The sequence below is a fragment of the Dreissena polymorpha genome, chromosome 2 (genome assembly GCF_020536995.1).
Source record: "Dreissena polymorpha isolate Duluth1 chromosome 2, UMN_Dpol_1.0, whole genome shotgun sequence".
NCBI lineage: Eukaryota > Metazoa > Mollusca > Bivalvia > Myida > Dreissenidae > Dreissena > Dreissena polymorpha.
In genome coordinates this window covers 1,804,753-1,827,417 of record NC_068356.1, presented here as the reverse complement: position 1 = coordinate 1,827,417, position 22,665 = coordinate 1,804,753, and the positions used below count along the sequence as shown (strand labels likewise).

General features: G+C 34.9%; 1 protein-coding gene across 1 annotated transcript; it reads left to right on the top strand.

The window, feature by feature from the left end:
- Positions 1-116: 116 nt before the first annotated feature.
- LOC127865601 (uncharacterized) lies at positions 117-22,665 on the top strand. The gene is made up of 7 exons (XM_052405465.1): positions 117-444; positions 13,846-13,989; positions 15,969-16,049; positions 16,153-16,347; positions 17,757-17,906; positions 18,536-18,656; positions 21,163-22,665. Exons 1-7 carry the CDS (start codon positions 220-222, stop codon positions 21,264-21,266), a joined length of 1,020 nt encoding a protein of 339 aa, XP_052261425.1. The 5' UTR covers positions 117-219; the 3' UTR covers positions 21,267-22,665.

The window sequence follows — 22,665 nt, the reverse complement described above, 5'->3', positions numbered from 1 at the left end:
ATGCCCATAATATCGTTCGAAAAAAGCACACGCTACGTGACGCTACGTGTTCACAACGATGCCGATTTTACGATTGCCACTCGTGAAAATTTTAACTCTACCCATCTGTACCTAGGCGGCGCTTTCTTTGACCTAGAAAGGCGCGTCACTCTGACAGAAAACGAAAACATCCGCCAAAATCAAAACAAAACTACAAATATCAAGTTGCAAATCTAGAAAATGTACAACAAAACGGTGCTAGAAAATGTAGTCGATTGGTTAATAGAGACCAAAGGCACTGTCGTTAATGTGGCCAGTCCCCTTCTGTACGAGATCATCGCCAGTGTCGTGTTTCTGTTGATGATCACTCGCGGACGGAAGACATGGATGGACTGCATGCACTTGTTTAGCTTTGTGGAGGGTATCTTCTACCTTGCTATTCCCGAAAACTCGTTTGGTGTATGGGTATGAACCTTGTTTTTTGTACTGCTGCTGTTGCCCTTTGAAATTGAATTTAGCTTTCCGAAAACATACACATGCGTGTCTAGAAAACCTGCTGCCTAGTATTGAATCAAACGTCATTAGCCTGATAAGTTGTTAGACATTTTTTCAAATCATCAATGATCAAACACTTTGCAATTTTTATAATAGTGAGGGCAGTGCTCTCCACGGGCCATTTTACGGTCCCAAGTCGGGGCGCTTGAAATTCAAAATCAGAGTCCGCAGGGCGCTTGAAATTTTCTGATCAGTGTGTATTTTCATGAACTGTAACTAGGCATTCTTAAAGTGATATTATGGGCATTTTTCACTGTTGAATTGAGCTGAAAAGAATTAACAGGTCAAAATAGTTAGTTAAAATGTGGTTACTGACCAATTATCTGCTACTCTTGCTACCAGTTGTTTATAAAAATAAATTTTATATTCGATATTCTTACGTGACTCACCCAGTCCTCCAAGCCAAAATGATCCGTAAAACAAAATTGTGTCTTTGTGTCGTATGAACGAAAATGCATTTAAACTAAATTTAGGTTCACATTGTACATGCATGATCAGTTGTTAAACGAAAGTACAGTTGATATTCATATGCATTCAGTGCTTTCCACAGGAATTTTGTCATGCGCCCCGGCAGGGTCTTCCCCAGGCCATTTAAGCGCCCCTTGCCGGGCGCTTGAATTTCGAAATCAGAGTCCCCGGGGCGCTTGAAATTTTCCGATCAGTGTATTCTTCAGTAAAAGAAAGTGGAGATTGTCCAAAAAAATCAAGGTTTCCCTATCAGTGTATCAATATTCCCTGTTTTAAAAGAGCACTCGGTACCTACTTTCACAAGTAATCGCCATAAACACCACATGGGGCAATGGATAATCCACTGATAAGAGAATAGCATGAGGCGCGTATCGATTATTCTAACATAACACGGTCATTTAAATGCTGACAAGGATGTGTCTGGTAACTTTCCAGTCGTCAAACTGTGAAGTTCATCGTCCAATCGGTTACGCGAATGCTTATGGGGGCGGGGTTAACTATCGACCATTATTTTTGATTGACGTCGGGCATGAAATAAGAGTTTATCGCAGCTTGATTAGCAAATAGTTGTACCATTTGAGTAATATAAAACCGGTAATTAGTACAGTGCACAACATTAAAGACGGTTTCGGGCATCATCATCACACCTTTTTACTGTAAACAAGTGTTACCTATGACTCATAATTAATACGAGAAATTAATTGCAAGTGGTAAACAATTAATTATTATAGCGGTTACAATTATGTGATAACAATTTATTTAATTCCAGAACATGTATATTTCAACATGTCCATTTATAGAACTGATTCACCTCGTTTTTTTGACATTTATTCGACACGTAATGCGCTTTAACAAAATTTCGTTGAATTAATTACGCACACTTGTAAATGTCTCGTCCGATAATCGATAGTTAGAAGACTGATGATGGCAACCGGCCGTGATCCTCGTGGACAACGTGAATTTCATGCATAATTCCGTCAAAACATTTATTCGACTCGTAAAGTGTGTAAACAAATTATCGTTGAATTTATAACGCAACGGTTAATATTTTTTGAAATCTCAAATGGGAATAATTAAATTTGTAATCCGAAACCCATTACCGTAAGTCGATGTTAACGCGTTTTTAATCCGAAACACACTTCCGAATGTAAATGTTACCGCAACGTTAAATATTTTTGCTTCAAATTAGCAGTGCAAATTTTTTTTGTGTCGAATTTTTTCTCAATTAAAAAGAGCGCGAAAATTATGCAGCATGTACAACGTCGCGTCTATTGCATACAAATGACGTGTATTGAGCGTTTTAACAAGCACACAACAGGTCAGGGGATTGACGCATATTCAGAGGCAATATTTCATCAAATCTATAAATAGTCACTTAAAAAATGGCAAGGTTTGTGTTAAAGAAATAACTGAAAGCTTTTATCGTAAATATTTACCAGAAAGAGATTGATAAAAACGGAATAAACGGGATTATCGGGTAATAAATAGAAACTTGAAAAATAGTAAGTATACAGTAATAGAGTCGGGTTGAAACGGATGTATTGGGGAATCGTTCGAGTCGGGATTTTACTATTTGTGCGGATAAGTTTTAAAACAATTAAACAATAAAAAAAATATTTTTAAATGACTGGGGGATTTTTGACACGTTAAATTAAAAAAAAATCAACGTCGGGAGGGGACACCCCCGGGGCGCCGGAACAAATTCCTGGGGAAGGCACTGCCCGGGTTGATAGGGGTGGTTCACCCCTCCAGACGTAGATTTTTTTAAAATATAACGTGTCAATTGACGTTCTGTGGTGCGTTATAACTCAAATAAAAACAGCGTCAAAAAACGTCATTTGGTGCGCTATGACTCTTCAAGAAAATCCCCCATTCATTTAAAAATATATTGTTTAATTGTTTTAAAACTTTTCAGCATAGATAGTAAAATCACGACTCGAACGAGTCCCCAATACATCCGTTTCAACCCGACTCTATTACTGAATACTTACTTCTTTTCAAGTTTCTATTTATTACCCGATAATCCCGTTTATTCCGATTTTTTATATCACTTTCTGGTAAATACTGACGATAAAAGCTCTCAATTAATTCTTTAACACAAACCTTGCCGTTTTTCTATTGTATCAAATAAATGTTAAGTGACTATTTATATTTTACCCTTTATTTATATTTTACCCTTTCCCGCATAGATACGCATAATCCCGTCTCGATCAATTCCTTAATATATCCGTATCAACCATACCTTCTATCTATTACTGCATACTTACTACTTTTCCAGTCGCTACTAATTACCCGATAATCCCGTATATTCCAGTTTTAAAGCAAATTCTGGTAAATATTTACAATAAAAGTGCTCAAGAATTTTAAAAAAAATCGCCATATTTTCTTAAGTATCAAATAAATTTTGGCATGTGTTACTATTTAAAGATGTGATGAAATATCGTCCAATCAGGGCGGGTTTTTTTTCCACAGAACACACGTAAATCGCCTGACATGATGTTCATGTTTTTATACAGCACAAAATACATCCCCACTTTCCATGCGACGTTCTACATGTCTGCATATTTTTCGTGCGCATTTTATGTAGACAAAGGATAATGCACTGTTTATTTGACGCTACAATTTGTTAATGTCGCGTTAGCATTAAAATTTGGAAGCGTGTTTCGGATTACAAATTGATAATGCTAATTTACAAATCGAACGAAGCATTTACAGTTGTGCGTAGTTAATTCAACGATTATTTGTTAAAGCGCATTACGTGTCTAATAAATGTCAGAAAAACGAGGTTAATCAGTTCTATAAATGGACATGATGAAATAAACATGTACTGGAATTAAATTGTTATCGCATAATTGTTACCGGGAGTTATTTGCACAACTTACTCGCTACAAGTAAGTAATTGCTTACCACTTGCAATTAATTTCTCGTATTAATTATGTGTCATGAGTAACACTTGTTTACAGTAAAAAGGTGTGATGATGATACCCGAAACCGTCTTTAATGTACTGTTCTAGTTACTGTTTTTATATTACGTGAATGGTACAACTCCTTGCTAATCAAGCTGCGATGAACTCTCACTTCGTGCCCGAAGTCAATCAAAAATAATTGTCGATAGTTAACCCCGCCCTCATAAGCATTCGCGTAACCGATTGGACGATGAACATCACAGTTTGACGACTGGAAAGTTACCTGAGAGTTTCCTGTGATACATCCTTGCCAGCATAAATGACTGTGTAATGTGGCTAGAATAATCGATACGCGCGTCATGCTATCTCCTATCAGTGGATTATCTATGACCCCATGTGGTGTTTATGGCGATTTCATGCGAAAGTAGGTACCAAGTGCTCTTTTAAAACAGGGTATATTGATACACTGATAAAGAAATCTTGATTTTCTTGACATTCTCCATTTTCTTTTACTGTAAATATACACTGATCGGAAAATTTCAAGCGCCCCGGGGACTCTGATTTCGAAATTCAAGCGCCCCGACGAGGAACCATTAAATGGCCTGTGGAAAACCCTGGCATTATTTTTCTCTTTCCATGATATTGTTTTAGTATGTTGATGCTTTATTAACAAATATAAGTGTATATGAAGCGAAAACACCAAAAATAAACAACGGTTGCGATAGACACCTATAAACTGTTAGATGGCCATAATATCACTTTAAGATCAAAATGATATCGACTCCGCAAACAATTGTGAGAGCCGATTTATGATCCCCTGTCAATTAAGTTATGTATCTCTTAACAGTAACACACCTAAACCTCCTCTAAAGGCGGATCGTCGTAATGGAAAATCAATATTGGCCAATGAGAGCGCATGCTTTGAATGACTGACAACACTTGAAAGCAGTCATACCTGTACCTGCAGTCAACAAGTGACAACATTTTCATAAGTGTGTGTTTTTTACTAAGAAGGTGACGCCAATAGTCGGCGTTTTCCCCAACCAGAATTTTATTCCCCTCAGAATACAATTTCCCCTCCAAGAATATCATTTTCCCCCAAACGTAATATTTTCCCTTCAAAGAAATGTTTTTTTCCTTTGGGTTAGTCGACACCAGGGCTCGACACTAACGGTGGTCCATTGACCCGGGGTCAGTAAAAAATAGGGTCCTAGAGGACCAGTGAAACTAGAAATTTGGTTGATCCGTTGGACTAGTGAAAAATGATCCGTTGGACCAGTGAAAAATCCTGTCCAGCTTATTGTGAAATACTGGTGGAAAGCCGTTTTCATCAATAAAACAACTTTAGATGTTCTTAATAAACTGAAAATATCATCATTATTTTATGGGCCCACTCAAGACCGGGATAAAAATACATGTAGCAACATATCGGATATTCCCATTTTAATGCTCTCCCAAAAAATTTTGGGGGGAGCATATAGTCGCCGCTTCGTCCGTCCATGTGTCCCTATGTGCATAATTTTTGTCCAGGCTATTTCTCAGCAACTAATGACCGGAATTCAATGAAACTTTATGGGAAGCTTCACTACCAAGAGGAGATGTGCATATTATCTGCGGGTTCTGGTCGGATGATTTTTCACAGAGTTATGGCCCTTTGAAATTTTCCATTAACTGTACATATAGTGCAATTCTTGCCCGGGCTATTTCTCAGCAACTAATCACCGGAATTCAATGAAACTTTATGGGAAGCTTCACTACCAAGAGAAGATGTGCATATTATCAGCGGGTTCTGGTCAGTTGATTTTTCACAGAGTTATGGCCCTTTGAAATTTTATATAAAAAAATTCCTGTTCCCACAACTACTGTGCCCTCAAGGTTTTTCCTTTTATCTGAATATATAGTGCAATATTGTGACAAAAAAAACTTTGGGGAGCATCACCCATCTCCGATGGTTTCTTGTTCTAGATGCCTGGATGACAAAAACCTGTTGTCTGATCAAAAATGGATTTGCGATCTGCAAATGTCTCCCGCACTACTTCGCCGTGTTCGATACACAAATTAACATAAAATCTTGACATCAAATTTTCGATATCTCTCGATTCGCTCGCTGTATAGATATAAATCGATAACACAGCCTCGATGTAAAGCACCTGGTTTAAATGTGGAAAAATAAACTGCGTAAAATACAGTTTGCGTTTGTCTGTTGTGGTGCAGAGCGTTACATAGTAAACCGATGTTATTATACTTTTCTGGATTAATTACGCATTGTTTTTTTTTTCTAAAGTGACAATTAAAAAAGTTCTGAAATAAATTACATCTTTTATTATTATACTGTAACTTAAATAATATTGATACCGATCGTACAGTATACCGTCCTATGTAACATGGAATGTAGGTACATAAAACAACACAGACAGAGGTGCGAAAAAGACATGCATAAAAAGTTGCTGAAACTTAGAAGATTGAATAGATTCTGTACCATATCTGTTTTGAACATATGCTTATTAAATCGACAAAGATGAGCATACTAGATCTAATTAGGTAAAAGTCGGTGTTAAAAGCTCATGTTAAATAAAATTACGCGTACACGTTACACCGTAATGCCTTCTTTTGATTGGTTGATATTTAAATCTGTTTCATAATATGGCAAGAGGTCAGTGATATTGTTGCGATTTAAGCAGAAGTTTAACTGAAGAATTGATGCCTTTCTAACTTCAATTCGATGATATTTGAGGTAAAAATGGACGTCTGAACTAAACTTACTGAGTTGGAAATGTTATTTTGCAATTTTACGCAAATTGATGAAAAATTAATCTTTCTGGTTACCAACACATTTTGGGTCCTTCACCGATGAGACGTTCCAAAGAATTTAGCCCATATAAAAGTATCTCTAAATTCTTTGCGTGTCTTATAAATGAGACTACTAAAAAGGCTGCCACAAAAAATCCTAATGAAAACGCTGGGGGTGGTTGAACCTCCCCCTAAAAAACCTAAAAGAACCTCCGCCTAAAAAACCTAAAACTAAAGAAGAGATGCTTGAAGTACAGTGAAAATATGAAAAGGATAAGAGAGAGTTTAGTAGATTGTAGTTTTCTGTTTATAAATGCACTATACATAGTGGATAGTCCGGAAAATAAGTTGAAATTGAGGTAAAATAACAGAAATTATTGGACCACTTAAAATCTATGAGGACCAGTAATTTCTGGAAGCTGGTGGTCCTTTGGGTCAGGCCTAAATTAAAATTGAGTTTGTTTGCCCTTTACCGACCGACCCACTTTTTACCCCCCGACCCTAAAAATTTTATTGCGATTTCTGAAAACGTATTTTTTTTATTTTCGTTCTTTTCGACGATCATAAAAGAGCCGACTGCAATATTTATTCGTGCGCGTATTTATATCCCTGTCTATTATTATCGCCCCTGACAGATCTAGGTCGCTCCGATGGTTGGAATTTCATACGCCCCAGAATAGACAGTAATGCAAGCGTCTATAACCAGCATCGCGATAGGCGGTGTTCCGTGAAAATGGCCGAACGACATCATACTTAACTATTGGTTCGCGAAAGTAGTCGGACATATACGAGTTTACGTTTGTTGTACACATGTTGTTAACGTGATACAAGATGGCGGACAATTAAAAGAAATAACGATGTCCAGTGAGGACAAATGACTATCGAATTTACGACGGACATCATATAATTAGTATGGATTAATGAAAAGAGCGTGTCATTCTCTGATGGAGCATACGTTTTAGATACAAATAAAACTCTTTTTTTTTTGGAAATGTATGAACTGAATGTCACAGAACAAGTGTTTGAAAATTGGAATGCAGTCTACTCGCAAAGAAAAATACATCTAACAGTTACAGGATTATCGTTCGAAAATGCAAATTAAAAGACAAACGTGATTTGATTTATATGCAAGTGGATCTGTATTTAATCAGATTCATGTGCATATTCTGCTTTATTATGTTTGCCACACTAAACAGTTTACTGTAATGGCATGTTAGTGAAATGGATATGTAAAGGTAAACTTATTTAATATATTAATGTCTCTTAGCTAAATACATCGACAACACTGAAGTATATGTTGAAAGCGTTAATATATCCAAAGACATAGATAACACAGATTGGAATCTCTCGTCTCCGCTATAGCGATATGCGATAATATCTATCGGCGGACGCGGGTCACGTGACATTGATTTTGGAGATGCCGGTGTACCTGTAGATTATTCCCTGTTCCAGCTGCTGTCGGCCAATTTCTTATAAAGCAAACAATTATTCTTCGTAATTAGTCGTTAATATTTGATGTCGTAGGGTATTCTTAGCATGATCTGGTTAGTTTATATTATTTTGATATTGTTATTAACAATATTAATGTGTTAATTAGTGTTTTTAGCGCTCGGTTGTCAGTTTGCAGAGCAATGAATGCCTGAAAGCGCAACGTTACGAACTTTACTTAGTGAGCAAAGTCGGTCTCCGAAAAAAGACATATTGAATATTTTGTGTGTGATTAGAAATAAGTATTTATTTTCTGTCTTGATAATTCTTTAGGTTTTGGTAGTTATTATTCTAATTAATTATTAATTTATCGGAATTTGAAAGAGAACACTGGATTCGTTCATTTTCGATAATTTTTGAAAAATTGAAAGGCCCGAAGCATTTTTCTATAAACTTCTTCATTAAGCATCACATATTGATAACGTAAGATTTTTATGCTAGGTGAGATGTTAATCTATGTATGATTTATAAAAAGTAGACGAAAATGAGGTATTTTAAAGGATTTTGCCTTTGTACAATTTGTACTATTTATACTGTTATTTCATTCAATCAAGTGGTTTGTATTTTGTTGAAACACTTTTCTATTTTATTTCTCATCCCATATATTTGAAGTAAAATTTTTATGCTAGGCAAGATGTTAATCTAAGTATAGATTTAAACAAACTACAAGAAAATATTCAATTTAAAGGATTTGGCCTTATACAATGTTGGTACAATTTTAATCTCTTTTCTTCTGTTGTACAATATTGCTGTCAAACGTGTTTTTGTTCTTATTGATAAACTTTTTCATTTTTCATCCCAAATCGATTAAGTCAGATTGTTATGCTTGGTGATATGAAATTCTAGGTATGATTAATAAAAAGTAGACGAAAATAAGTCATTTTAAAGGATTTTGCCTTTGTACATTTTGTACAATTTTAGACTGTTATTTCATTCAATAATTTTTCACACCTGTCGCCAAAGTGGTTTGTTTCTTTGTGAAAACTTTTCCATTTCTCATCCCATATCGTTGAAGTGAGATTTTTATGCTAGGCAATATGTTTATCTAAGTATAGATTTAAACTAACTACAAGAAAATATTCAATTTAAAGGATTTGGCCTTATACAATGTTGGTACAATTTTAAGCTCTTTTCTTCTGTTGTACAAGATAGCTGTCAAACGTGTTTTTGTTCTTTTTGATAAACTTTTTCATTTTTCATCCCAAATAGATTAAGTCAGATTTTTATGCTTGGTGATATGTTAATCTTGGTATGAATTAATTAAACTGGAGGATAATGTTCATTTTAAAGGATTTTGGCCTTGTACAAAGATGGTACAATTTTAAGCTCTTTTACCCTATTATGCACACACACAATTGAAAAAAATCTACACAATCAATATTGAAATAAGTCGAACTAAAACCGTTTTTGGATCGAACGATCATAGCATTTATTATACTGTAATGTTGTTTTAATCAGAGACCTAGATCTATGTGTCCACATGTATCTATCCTTTTTGAAATAATAATATTTTATAAGGTTTTAACTGTCTGAAATACCAAATTATACAAGAATATTTTATCAGCAAAAGCCTTTCAAATAAACTATTCAACAGCATTCTCGCCGCGATTTGGAAGTTCTTAGCGCAATTGCTTCAATGATCGCGGCATTATGAATTCTTATTGTAGGTAAATAAAATCGAGATTTTATAAAAACATAATTACTCATGTTTCTATGAAACTTAATTTTATGAAAATCGGATCATTATTTACCAAGTTACAGCCGCCTTTCTACAGCGCCGTAACATTTTCGCATAACTTTTCTCGATAATCGTAGCCGTTGCTACTGACGCGTCGCTATCTTATCGCAATCGTGATACACCGGCTATCTCCGGACTACTCCGATTTATTCATGGAATAAATCGTCTGCTGATCCCAAGTGTTCTTATCAGTTTCTCGACCACGTGACCCCGCCGAGAGATAGTCCGATAAGGCGCGAAGTTTCCAATCTGTGTTATCTATGTCTTTGATATATCCACAAACTGAAACTAACACCCTTAATTTATTTCCCCAAATCAAGTATTCATGCTTATGTTAGTTGCAATAATACAACTCCCAGCTATTTACCCTCTGAGCTGTACGTATGTACTCATAAAAGCTCAGAGCATTCAAGAAGAAATAATGCTTTATAATATTGTTCAGTTTGCCCTTTTATGAATTTACTTTGCCATGCCGAAACTATGCACTAACCGGTCAAACACTTAAAATTGAGGCATGTACAAATTTCAACTGGCCTGTAAATTGTTTCTCCTGGTTGGCAAGTCTGGCCTGTAAAATGTGACGGTCTTTCGCCATGTCTGAATTTTTCCATTAAAGGCTTTGGGCTGTCTTTCTAGACTCCTTCGATGCTTGTTGCATGCTAATTAAGCCCAATTTAAGGGAAAGGTTTAAGTTAAAAATAAAAGATGTCTGGCTGTTAAATAATTGCAAATGCATTTGAGCAATTAACATATTATAATGAACAAATATTTGATGTAATAACACACAAGCATGCATTTGATATTAATATATGCAATAAACAGCAAACAAGATATTGTTAAGCTTCATAGGGCTTCGTTCACTGCAACAGTGCTTTAATAACAGAGTTTTAAATATTCATAGACTATAAGAGTATTAAAAATATAATTTCTCAAATAAAATAAAATAATTTTCCTACCTACCTACCCACCTGTAAAATTTAGGGTCGGTAAAGGGCAAACCAACAATATTTTAATTGTGGCCTCAGTAGGTGAAAAAAGTTAGTGTCAAGCCCTGGACACTTATCCAGTTTGTACCATGTACAACGACCTCGCTCTCTCCCGACGAACACACACAAATGGGAACCCCAATCATTCTAAGTATAGCTATTAAATTACGTCATGGAAATTTGTATCCAGGCAACTAACTGTAATAATAACATGACTATTCCACTGGATTCCGGTATTGCGCCAGTAGGCAATTTCGTCAATTAAGTACCGGACACCAGTCGAATTTTCATCCGGGGCATGTTAAAGCCAAGATGAAAATGTGAAAACAGAAAAAAATGTCTCACAATTGGCATTCATACACAAAAAAATAAAATGTTCGGACATGGAAAATACTCAACGCATCAACACATTTTTTAAGAATGAATCATGGAAAACTGTTGAAACCCAGCAGGATTCGAAGGTAATCAACATCAAACTTTGTGAAAGTGAAAGAAGACAATCAGCAGCTGCCACACCTTCCCTAGCAGATCTAGATCGTCTACCCATCAACCTGTACCAGGAAGAGTTATCAGAGGAGAACTTTGACTTTATACTTGTTGATATGTTTAAGAACATAAAGGACAGAAACATGCCTCTGTATATGAATTATAGACATGCATCTGTAGATGAGTTATAGACATTGAGTTAACCAGTTTTTATTTTTTCCCCAAATATGTCTCTTTAGCACTCTATTTCCCACTTTCACCCAGCGTCCAGCGTCTTCCCCTTTTTTAGCTCATCTGAGCACAATGTGCTCATGGTGAGCTTTTGTGATTGCCTTTTGTCTGTCATCCGTCGTGCGGTGTCACCAATTGCCTTGTTAATACTATTGTCCAATCTTCATGAAATTGTCAAAAGATTGGTCTCCATGATAACTTGGATGAGTTCGAAAATGGTAACGTTTGCTTGAAAAACATCATCATGGCTGCCAAGGGGCGGGGCATTTTTCCATATATGGCTGTAGTAAAATCTTGTTAAAATTCTAGAGGCCAAATTTATTGTCTGATCTTCACAGGGAGCAATCAACTTATACATGTATCTATAAAAAAAATATCTAGATTTCAGTATTTTGACCCCTGAAAATTTCATTTGACCCCTGTCAATTTCATGCACAGTCATTCGACACCTGGTTTTCAAAAACTATTGCAATCCCTGCGACATTAACAAATTCTAGCGACAAATAAACAGTGCTTTATCCTTTTTTGTCAACAAAAAGCGCGTGAAAGCTATGCAGACATGAAGAACATCACATGGAAAGTGTGGGTGTATTTTGTGTTGTATGGTGGAAAAAACGCCGCGATTTGACGTTATTTCATCTCATCTTTAAAAAGTAACAAATGCCAGACTTTATTTGATACTTAAGAAAACTGGCGAATGTTTGTGTTACTTGAAATTACATGTATTTAGCACTTTTATTGTCAATATTTACCAGAATTTGCTTTAAAACTGGAATATACAGGATTACTGGGTAATGAGTAGCAACAGGAAAAGTAGTAAGTATGCAGTAATAGATAGAAAGTACATGTATGGTTGAAACAGATGTATTAAGAAATTGGTCATGGCGGGATTATGCGGGAAAGGGTAAAAACAATTTTTAATGTTGTTAACAATGACTTTATTGCTGTTTTTTCTGTTGACTCTTCAAGATTCTTAAAGAGTCATAATGCACCAAATAACGTCATTTCACTCAACATATGTAAAAAAAAAAACGTTTGGAGGATGCAGCCCTTCAATCCCCCACCCCTAACAGCCCCATGGCATCTGAAAAAACTCCTGTGGAAAGCACTGGAGGGATTTCAATAGATTTTAACAAATCTGGAGTCGAATTACTCATGATTGAATATGTCAGGCGTCAAAATAATGAAGTTCAGAAGTATTTACGTTAGTTTCTTCATATTTGTACATGCTTTGCAAAATTTGCGGTGTATAAACTTGAGTGTACTGTACTTTAAACTAGGTTGAGACCTACTTGTTACATCTGCAAGAAAATATCTATCACTGCTTTTAACAATCTATGCAGGGTATTAAAGGGGCCTTTTCACAGATTTTGGCATTTTTTTAACTTATTCATTAAATGCTTTATATTGATAAATGTAAACATTGGATCATAAAAGCTCCAGTAAAAAATCAAGAAAAAAAATAAAAAAAGGAAAAGAACATTGCCCGGAGCAGGTTTCGAACCAGTGACCCCTGAAGTCCTGCCAGAGTCCTGAAGTAAAAACGCTTTAGCCTACTGAGCTATTCCGCAGAGTACACATTCTTGACGTATTTTATACCTTATATAAGCAATCTTCGTAGTTTCACAAAATTAATCTTCGTAGTTTCACAAAATTTAACGACAAAAACAGAACTCTCCAAATTATTCAATCGTTTCGCGTTGCAACGCTTTTATAATTTTTAGGTTTTAAAATCGTCAAAAGATGCATATAATGGCTATATTAGAGCATGGTTAATGTTCAGTATTACTGTTTCCTCACAAATATCATAACTAAAACGAAAACTTACAAATCTGAAACAACTTTTTTCAATTTTGTCAATTTACCAAAGCGTGAAATGATCCCTTTAAGATGTCAACAACATATGCAACATTTGGAGCCTTATAAAAATCCATTTTGTAATGAAACTTTCCATATAATTTCCTCACTTTTGTGTGATTGTTAGAGGGCTTATGGGTCATACATTATAACAAATAGCTGACAATAATGAGAATAATTTTTATCTAAAGGATTTTGAATATTACATTCAAAGCCAATTATATGATATATACTTAATACCAACATACTTAATCATTAAGAATAGTTAAAATTGTTTTATTACATTATAAATATGATCTACACTAATAATTACATTGTCTTCTCCTGCTCAATATCAGCCTGATACTAATTGTTTCTACAGGTGACCGGTGTGATGACTGAGAGCCATGCCTCCCTGATACGCTATATGGCCTTGGTGGTAATCACCTGGGCCCTGACCTACTTCCTGCTCAGGAACAGCACCGACTCCACTGTGCAGTCCAGCTTCATGCTCTCCTTCCTTGCAGTAAGTTATTCAACAAAAAATAAAATTAGTGCAAGTCCTAAGGCCTTTACAGGTATAGTTTGAACTGGGCATGTATTTACCAAATTAGTTATTCGACTTAAGTGTAAGAATAACGAATATTCTTCAAATAAGAATATTACAAAATTGCTTGAATTTAAGTCAAACTTGGCAAAAATCACCTCTTTCAATATCATTCATGGTGTTAAAGTTTAGTAACAGTTAAACACCTTTTAAAGACATATCCACCAGTGGTAGCCTATGTATATTCAACTGCTGGATGTATTTTTAGCTCACCTGTCACGAAGTGACAAGGTGAGCTTATGTGACCGTGTGATGTCCGGCGTCCGTATGTGCGTGTGTGTGTCCATCAACAATTTGTTTGTGTAGACAGTAGAGGTCACAGTTTTCATCCAATCTTTATGAAATTTGGTCAGAATGTGATGAAATCTGGGTTGGGATTGCATTTGGGTCATCTGGGGTCAAAAACTAGGTCACTAGGTCAAAAACTAGGTCAAATAATAGAAAAACCTTGTGTAGACAGTAGAGGTCACAGTTTTCATCCAATCTTTATGAAATTTGGTCAGAATGTTTATCTTGATAAAATCTGGGTTGGGATTGTATTTGGGTCATCTGGGGTAAAAAACTAGGCCACTAGGTCAAAAACTAGGTCAAATAATAGAAAAACCTTGTGTAGACAATAGAGGTCGCAGTTTTCATCCAATCTTTATGAAATTTTGTCAGCTTGCTGTTTTTCTCAGTGACAATTCAGTTACAATTTCCATGGTATAACATTTTTGCTATCACACCTGCCCAATCAGTTTGACACTCAATAAATATGAATTAGCAAGAAATTGGTATTGTTTATTAATTTTAAAACTAAAAATCTATTTTTATGCCCCCTTTCGAAGAAAAGGAGGCATATAGTGATCGGACTGTTCGTCTGTCTGTCCGTCTTTCCGTCACACTTTGCGTTTAGGTTTCGAAAAATGCTCAAAACTGCTATGTCCCTTGAGATATAACCTTCATATTTGGTATGCATGTGTACATGTATATGGACAAGGCCTTTCCATATGCACACATTTTTTTACCCCTGTGACCATGACCTTGAACTTAGGGTCCGCGTTTAGGTTTCGAAATCTGCGTTTAGGTTTCGAAAAATGCTCGTAACTACTATGTCCCTTGAGATATAATCTTCATATTTGGTATGCATGTGTATATGGACAAGGCCTTTCCACATGCACAAAATTTTTACCCTGTGACCTTGAACTTAGGGTCTGTGTTAAGGTTTCGAAATCTGCGATTTGGTTTCGAAAAATGCTCATAATTTCTTTGTCCCTTGAGATATATCCTTCATATTTGGTATGCATGTGTATATGGTAAAGGCCTTTCCATTCGCACAATTTTTTTTACCCCTGTGCCTTTACCTTGAAGTTAGGGTCCGCGATTAGGTTTCAAAATCTGCGTTTAGGTTTCGAAAAATGCTCATAACTTCTATGTCCCTTGAGAAAAAGCCTTCATATTTGGTATGCATGTGTATATGGACAAGGCCTTTCCATACGCACAAAAATTTTGACCCCTGTGACCTTGACCTTGAACTTAGGGTCTGCGTTTAGGTTTCAAAATCTGTGTTAAGGTTTCGAAAAATGCTCATAACTTCTATGTCCCTTGAGATATAACCTTCATTTTTGGTATGCATGTTTATAAGGACAAGGCCTTTCCATACGCACAAACATTTTGACCCCTGTGACCTTGACCTTGAACTTAGGGTCCGCGTTTAGGTTTCGAAATCTGCGTTTGGTTTCGAAAATGCTATTACATGTACCTCTATCAAAGCGTTTATAGGGGGCATATGTCATCCTATGATGACAGCTCTTGTTTCATTTTTTTTAAATTTATTATTTTAATTAAAAGTTTACATCTACCATGTTAAAGCCTTCATTGAAATAGCTTTTACACTGTTTCATGTTTGTGTGTTTCAGATGTTGGTGTGTAACCTGATGGCAATGGGATACCTGATGACTCACAATCAAACCAAGGCCAAGGTCAAAATAGAGGAAAAGGTGAGCATTCAGTATGACAGCAAAATCAAACAGAACTATATAAAATCATTGGAATGTTTTTACAGCTGTGCCAACTGATGGTTGCCTGGTGTCCATGTTTCAGGGGTTGTTCCTATTGTTCTACATGTCCCTGCTGGGAACCGTGGGCACACTGTTCCACACACTGTTTATGAGGGACTGGGGAGGATATGGGGAGATTGCCAGTCATGCCAACCTGCATACCAGGCTCCACTTTGTACTCCTGCTCCTGTCTGCAGTCCTCAGCTATGCCCTGCCCTCCTGGTGCCTGAAAATGGCTGTAAGTGACACACTCTTAACATTACACCCTGAGATGTACCAGTGGGATGAGGACAACGACAACGAGCGAGGCATGGTATAGGGGAGATAACCATGGATTGGGGTTAAGGTTAGGGTTCGGGTTAGGGTTAAGGCTATGGTTAAGGCTAACCCTAACCCAACCCCTAACCATAACCCTACCCCTTACCCTAACCCTCTAACCCCCCCCATGCGCATTACAATATCATGCCTCGCTCGTTGTCGTTGTCCTCTTCCCTGTACCAGTGGATTTTCGCACACATTTGGGAATGGACCTATGGCTTTTTGAATTGAAGAAAATGGTGTTGTTTTGACTGAAATTCGGAAATTGTTTAAATAAATTTGCTAACAAGTGCTAGGTTTACAACAATAGGTGTTTTCAATGTTTAATTTACTAAGGGTAAACTTATAGAAGTGGATAGATAGATGAACCATATTGTCAATAAAAAATAAACATTCAATCGGAATTTAAATTCTGTCATTTGGGAAAAATATACACTTTTTGTGATAGCGAATGGAGTCGAACTTGGCCTAAAAATTAAGAATGTAACCAAAAAAAAAACCAACACTATTAACATACATGTATAACATATATTAAATTACTATTACATTGATATAACAATGTCTGGCACAACTATTCAGGGGTGGCCTCTCTTCTCCTTTCTGCTGATTTCCTCCTTTTGATAGCCAATACATGTATTGCTTCATACATTGTGTCTTTTGCCCAAATGGTTCAGTTCAGTAAAAGGATGAAGATTTTGTGTGAGCCCTTTCAAGCGGTAAGATATTGTCCTTCCCATGAGTGTTTCCAAAATCATGCCCCTGTATCCACTCATTCATGAAACACTTATCCTTTTTATGCCCCCGAAGGAGGGCATATAGTGATCGCACTGTCCGTCTGTCTGTTCGTCACTCTTTTGCGTTTAGGTTTTGAAAAATGCTCATAACGTCTATGTCGCTTCAGATGTAACCTTCATATTTGGTATGCATGTGTATATGGACACAAATACGTACACAAATTTTGATCCCTTGACCTTGAACTAAGGGTCTTCGAAATCTGTGTTTAGGTTTCGAAAAAGCGTTTTTCGGGGGCATATGTCTTCTGATGGAGACAGCTCTTGTTCCTACCAAAAATTGTATTACATTTTGACTTATAAGGCACATAGGGTTTGTCACAGCCAGCCTTGTACCTAGTTCCGATGGCGCCAGACATTTAAGGGAAATAGTGACTGTACTCAGTACTGTACAAATTAGAAGAAGTGCAGTATAAACTGAATTATATACCAAATAATAACGCAATGAATAGTCGTTTATTATTTTGCACGACTTAATACTAGTTCTTAAGTACCATAAATATATTAAGAAATTATTAGTTCTCCTCTTGTGTTCCAGTTTCCGCAAGTGAAGTCATTTGACACGGTACATGTGCTGGTAGAGAGGGGTATTGGAGCCATTGCATTCGGTATGGCATTTCTGGTGCTGAGGGTGCCCAACTTCCTGAGACAGAACGACAAGGAGGCTGTATTGGCAGCACAGTGGCTGGTCAGGGAATATAGTTATTTGTTCTGGGAAAACTGGGCAAAATGCATGTGCTTAAAGTGTCATCCCAGATTAGCCTGTGTAGTCCACAATGGCTAATCAGGGACGACACTTTCCGCTTTATGGAATTTTTTGTTGATATGTACTCTTCTCAATAAAAATTGAGTTTAGATGGAAAGTGTCTTGCCTCATTAGCCTGAGCAGACTGCACAGGCCAATCTTGGATGATACTACATGCGCATGCATTTAGCCCAGTTTTCCCAAAACATGGCCCATATAGTGCAAAGTGTCAATGTACTGGACTGCTAGGCTGCAGCATATGTCTATTTATAGCTACAGATACTTGCAAAACACTTTTCCTAACATATATCATTTATCATTTCTATAGTGGTCATTCTCTCAAGCAAACGTTAATTCATCAAAAGACATCTTTATATGTTTAAACACACTCAATATAACATTTGTATTCCCTTAACTTAATGACTCGCAATTTGTTTGAAATTTATTAATGTACCTGAATTTAATTGTACGTGAATGCAATTATACTTGAATATCACATGTGCTAAGTTTACTAAGTTAAGTATAAGAACATAAGATAACGCTTCCAATGTGTTGCTGCAATCTTGTTACAGATGATGGTTGTGACTGCTTGCTATGGTGTATACCAGTACATTACTGGGTGGAACATTTACACTACTGGTCTCATCGTAGTGGGAGTTATCTTTGATCTGATTGTCTTTGCCAACATCACAGGTCTGTACTACACTCTGATGATACTATACCATAATGTATTAATTATTTGTGATACTCTACAAGTAAATTATGATACTCTACAATAAGTTATAAATTATTTGTGATACCCTACAAGTAAATTATGACTACAATAATTTATTAATTATTTGTGATACCCTACAAGTATATTATGATACTCTACAATAATTTATTAATTATTTGTGATACCCTACAAGTAAATTATAATACTCTCCAATAATTTAGTAATTATTTGTGATACTCTACAAGTAAATAATGATACTCTACAATAATTTATTAATTATTTGTGATACCCTACAAGTAAATTATGATAATTACAATAATTTATTAATTATTTGTGATATGCTACAAGTAAATTATGATACTCTTTTAATAATTTAGAAATTATTTGTGATACCCTACAAGTAAATTATGATACTCTACAATAATGTATTAATTATTTGTGATACCCTACAAGTAAATAATGATACTCTACAATAATGTATTAATTATTTGTGATACGCTACAAGTAAATTATGATGCTCTACAATAATGTATTCATTATTTGTGATACGCTACAAGTAAATTATGATACTCTCCAATAATGTATTAATTAAATTATGATGCTCTGCAATAATGTATTCATTATTTGTGATACGCTACAAGTAAATTATGATACTCTACAATAATGTATTAATTATTTGTGATACCCTACAAGTAAATTATGATACTCTACAATAATGTATTAATTATTTGTGATACGCTACAAGTAAATTATGATGCTCTACAATAATGTATTAATTATTTGTGATACCCTACAAGTAAATTATGATACTCTCCAATAATGTATTAATTATTTGTGATGCGCTACAAGTAAATTATGATGCTCTACAATAATGTATTCATTATTTGTGATACGCTACAAGTAAATTATGATGCTCTACAATAATGTATTAATTATTTGTGATACGCTACAAGTAAATTATGATGCTCTACAATAATGTTTTCATTATTTGTGATACGCTACAAGTAAATTATGATGCTCTACAATAATGTATTTATTATTTGTGATACGCTACAAGTAAATTATGATGCTCTACAATAATGTATTCATTATTTGTGATACCCGACAAGTAAATTCAGGGGTTTTTCAGCACTTTCTGTGCCTCCGGACAACGGAGGCACTCCCAAAGCAAATGGACCCGATCCCAAACCGAAATTATAAAAAAATTCCCAATTTCAAAAAAAAAATTAAAAAAAATTTTTTTTTTTTTTTTTTTTTAAGAATTAAGTGTCTTATTACTTGTGTGACTAACCAGTGTTTGTTTTGGTCGAAAATATTTGCTATAAGGTTTTGACTGTTCAGTTCTTATCACAGAGTGTAACTGTAACTGAAAAACAAAACTGCAGTAATTGAATTAACGTTGAACATGCCCAATATTGCATCTGTTTACATAAAGAAGACAAAATAACCTTATAGCTTTAATTGGCACAAATTGACAAATGTGATAAATCTGCAAACTGTTCATTTGACGACGTCACGTAAATGAGGTTGATATTATATTTATTAACCATGATGAATAAAACGTACATTAACGATGATGAATAAAAAAAGAAAAACTCACACGACTTTAGATTTTTATTAATGCACTGGATGGCGAACAAATTAACATGTTAGTAAATATCAAACAAATATAATTTATGTCAAATGGGTGGAAAATAAGAACATTTTCCATTCGGAAATATTTAATTAGTCAAGATATAGTGTAATGCAACCTACTGAAGTGAAGTAACTATTAAAAAAAAACAAATACTGGGAAAACCGACAACAAAAGAAAGTATCGAAATTGACATTCCGAAATGACCGATTTCGGATTAAAAATGTATAAATAATCGTTGTGGTTCAGCGGACCAACGAAATCCACGAAAATTCGTACCACACGAAATTTAATGGTTTTACAGTACACAGTAACACTAACTTGATTATAATGCGTTTTCAAGTGTTATTATTAAGCACTGAAATTCTTGCTTATTCTTTGATCTTCAACTTGTAATTGATAAATTTCTCTTGATGGCTTGCAATACAAATATCCGCATTGTTGATTTCTCATGAAGGATTTCAGTGACAATATCCCATAAGTCATTTTCACATGATGGCTTGCAGTGGGAATATCTCCTTTGATAATTACCTATGATGGCTTGTAATGCAAAATTGCAAATTTTAATTGGTTGATTTCTCATGAAGCGTTGCAGTGACTATTTCCCATTTGTTTATTTGTAATGTTGGCTTGCAGTGACAATTTACCATTGGTCAATTTCTAATGTTCACTCTCAGTGACAATTTCCTTTAGGTCGTTTACTCAGGGTGGTTTGCATTTCTTTGCAGTGTTTGATCACATTTTCAAGTCACTTGCATGTGATAGATGAGGCAATAGCCATTACATGCATGATGACTGCCAAGTTGAAGTTTTCACATTGTATATTTTTTACACCATATTTCTTGTTATAGGTGCTCTGGACAGAGACGTGTCTGTGTTCAAGCGAGTGGTTCTACCAAAGTTTCGAGCTATACCAGGGGATCTGAAGCAATTCTTCAAAATGAAGACTATGTGAATATTCAGCAGTTCTCAATTACATCAGAGATTGACATGATCATGAGAAGAACTTAAAAAAACAATTTTCGTACATGAAATGTCTAGCAATCGCTCTGATCTGTCAGGCATTTTCAAAGTGTGTGGGTCACATTGTTTTGGTGTTTTGCTATGAGCATTTTAAATACAAACTGTTAACAAACACTTTGAATTTTTACCTTACAAATATTTTGCTGTAAGTTTGAATTTTTTTTTGAAGAGGGTTTTACCTTACAGCAGTAGTGGGGTAGCTGATTCAAGTAATGATAATAGGTTCAGCAGAATTAAATCAATTTCTTCATAAAGATGGAAATGGGAAACAAAATATAATATTTTTATTTGTAAAATGTTCACATCATTGTAAATGAAAGACAATTTGTTCCTACATGTACTTGAGCATTTCCAGTTTGCAGAACAAATCTTTTTTCAAACAAGAAAATCAACAATATTTGATTGGATGTTAGAATCAGGTTTATGATGATGTTTTTGAATGTTATGCAATCAAAAATACAAAAACAGCAAATGAAGGCTTTTCGATTTTGTAAAATTTTTCAACGTTGATTTAATATTTATGAATTTAGACTTATTCCGAATCACTGAATTCTTGTCATGTTTTATTTGGCAAACAGATGATTATAATTGAATTTTGTGTTCTTGATTTAGAAAATTTGGAAGAGTTTTGTTATGGAATTAGCTAATGTATTGTATATCATGACATTTTGCGATTAATGAATAATTGAAGTTCACTTTTCTTGTGCAAATCATATCTTTTTTAAATGATAAATGGAATCTTATTGAAAGCTTGTTTGATTTTTTTATTAAGATCAATATTTGTTTGAGGATATTCATGACTTGATCTGTTTATGTATGTAGTTTTTGTATACATGAGTTCAGTGTTAGTGATATGTAAATGTTTATGATACCCTTGAAGCTGTTTACTTGCCATACCTTCTACAGGCAGCAACTCATTGTGCAATTGTCATGAAAGGTTAGTTTTACTTGTTTAAAAACTTAATGAGTTTGGACAGTCTTTTATATAAGCAATAAATAATGTATGTAGTCTAATGACAACAATAATTCAAGCTAGTGGTTAAATGTATTACCATAAAGATTGTATACAATGTTTTTAATCAGCATGACATATATTTTTTAATGAGTTTTTCTTGGAACAATTGTTCATTTAAAATGTTTTTAAAAATCTCGTTCATATAAATTTTAATATATCCCGCTGTTTTAATCATTTAATTATTTTCTTAAATGTGCATGTAATTTCAATTAAAATTTTTATCCCGTATGTCGAGGTCATTTACAATGTGTTGTTGAACTTTCAAAACTTTTGTATTTTACATAATGCGTATATTTTTAATAAACCTGTACATCTA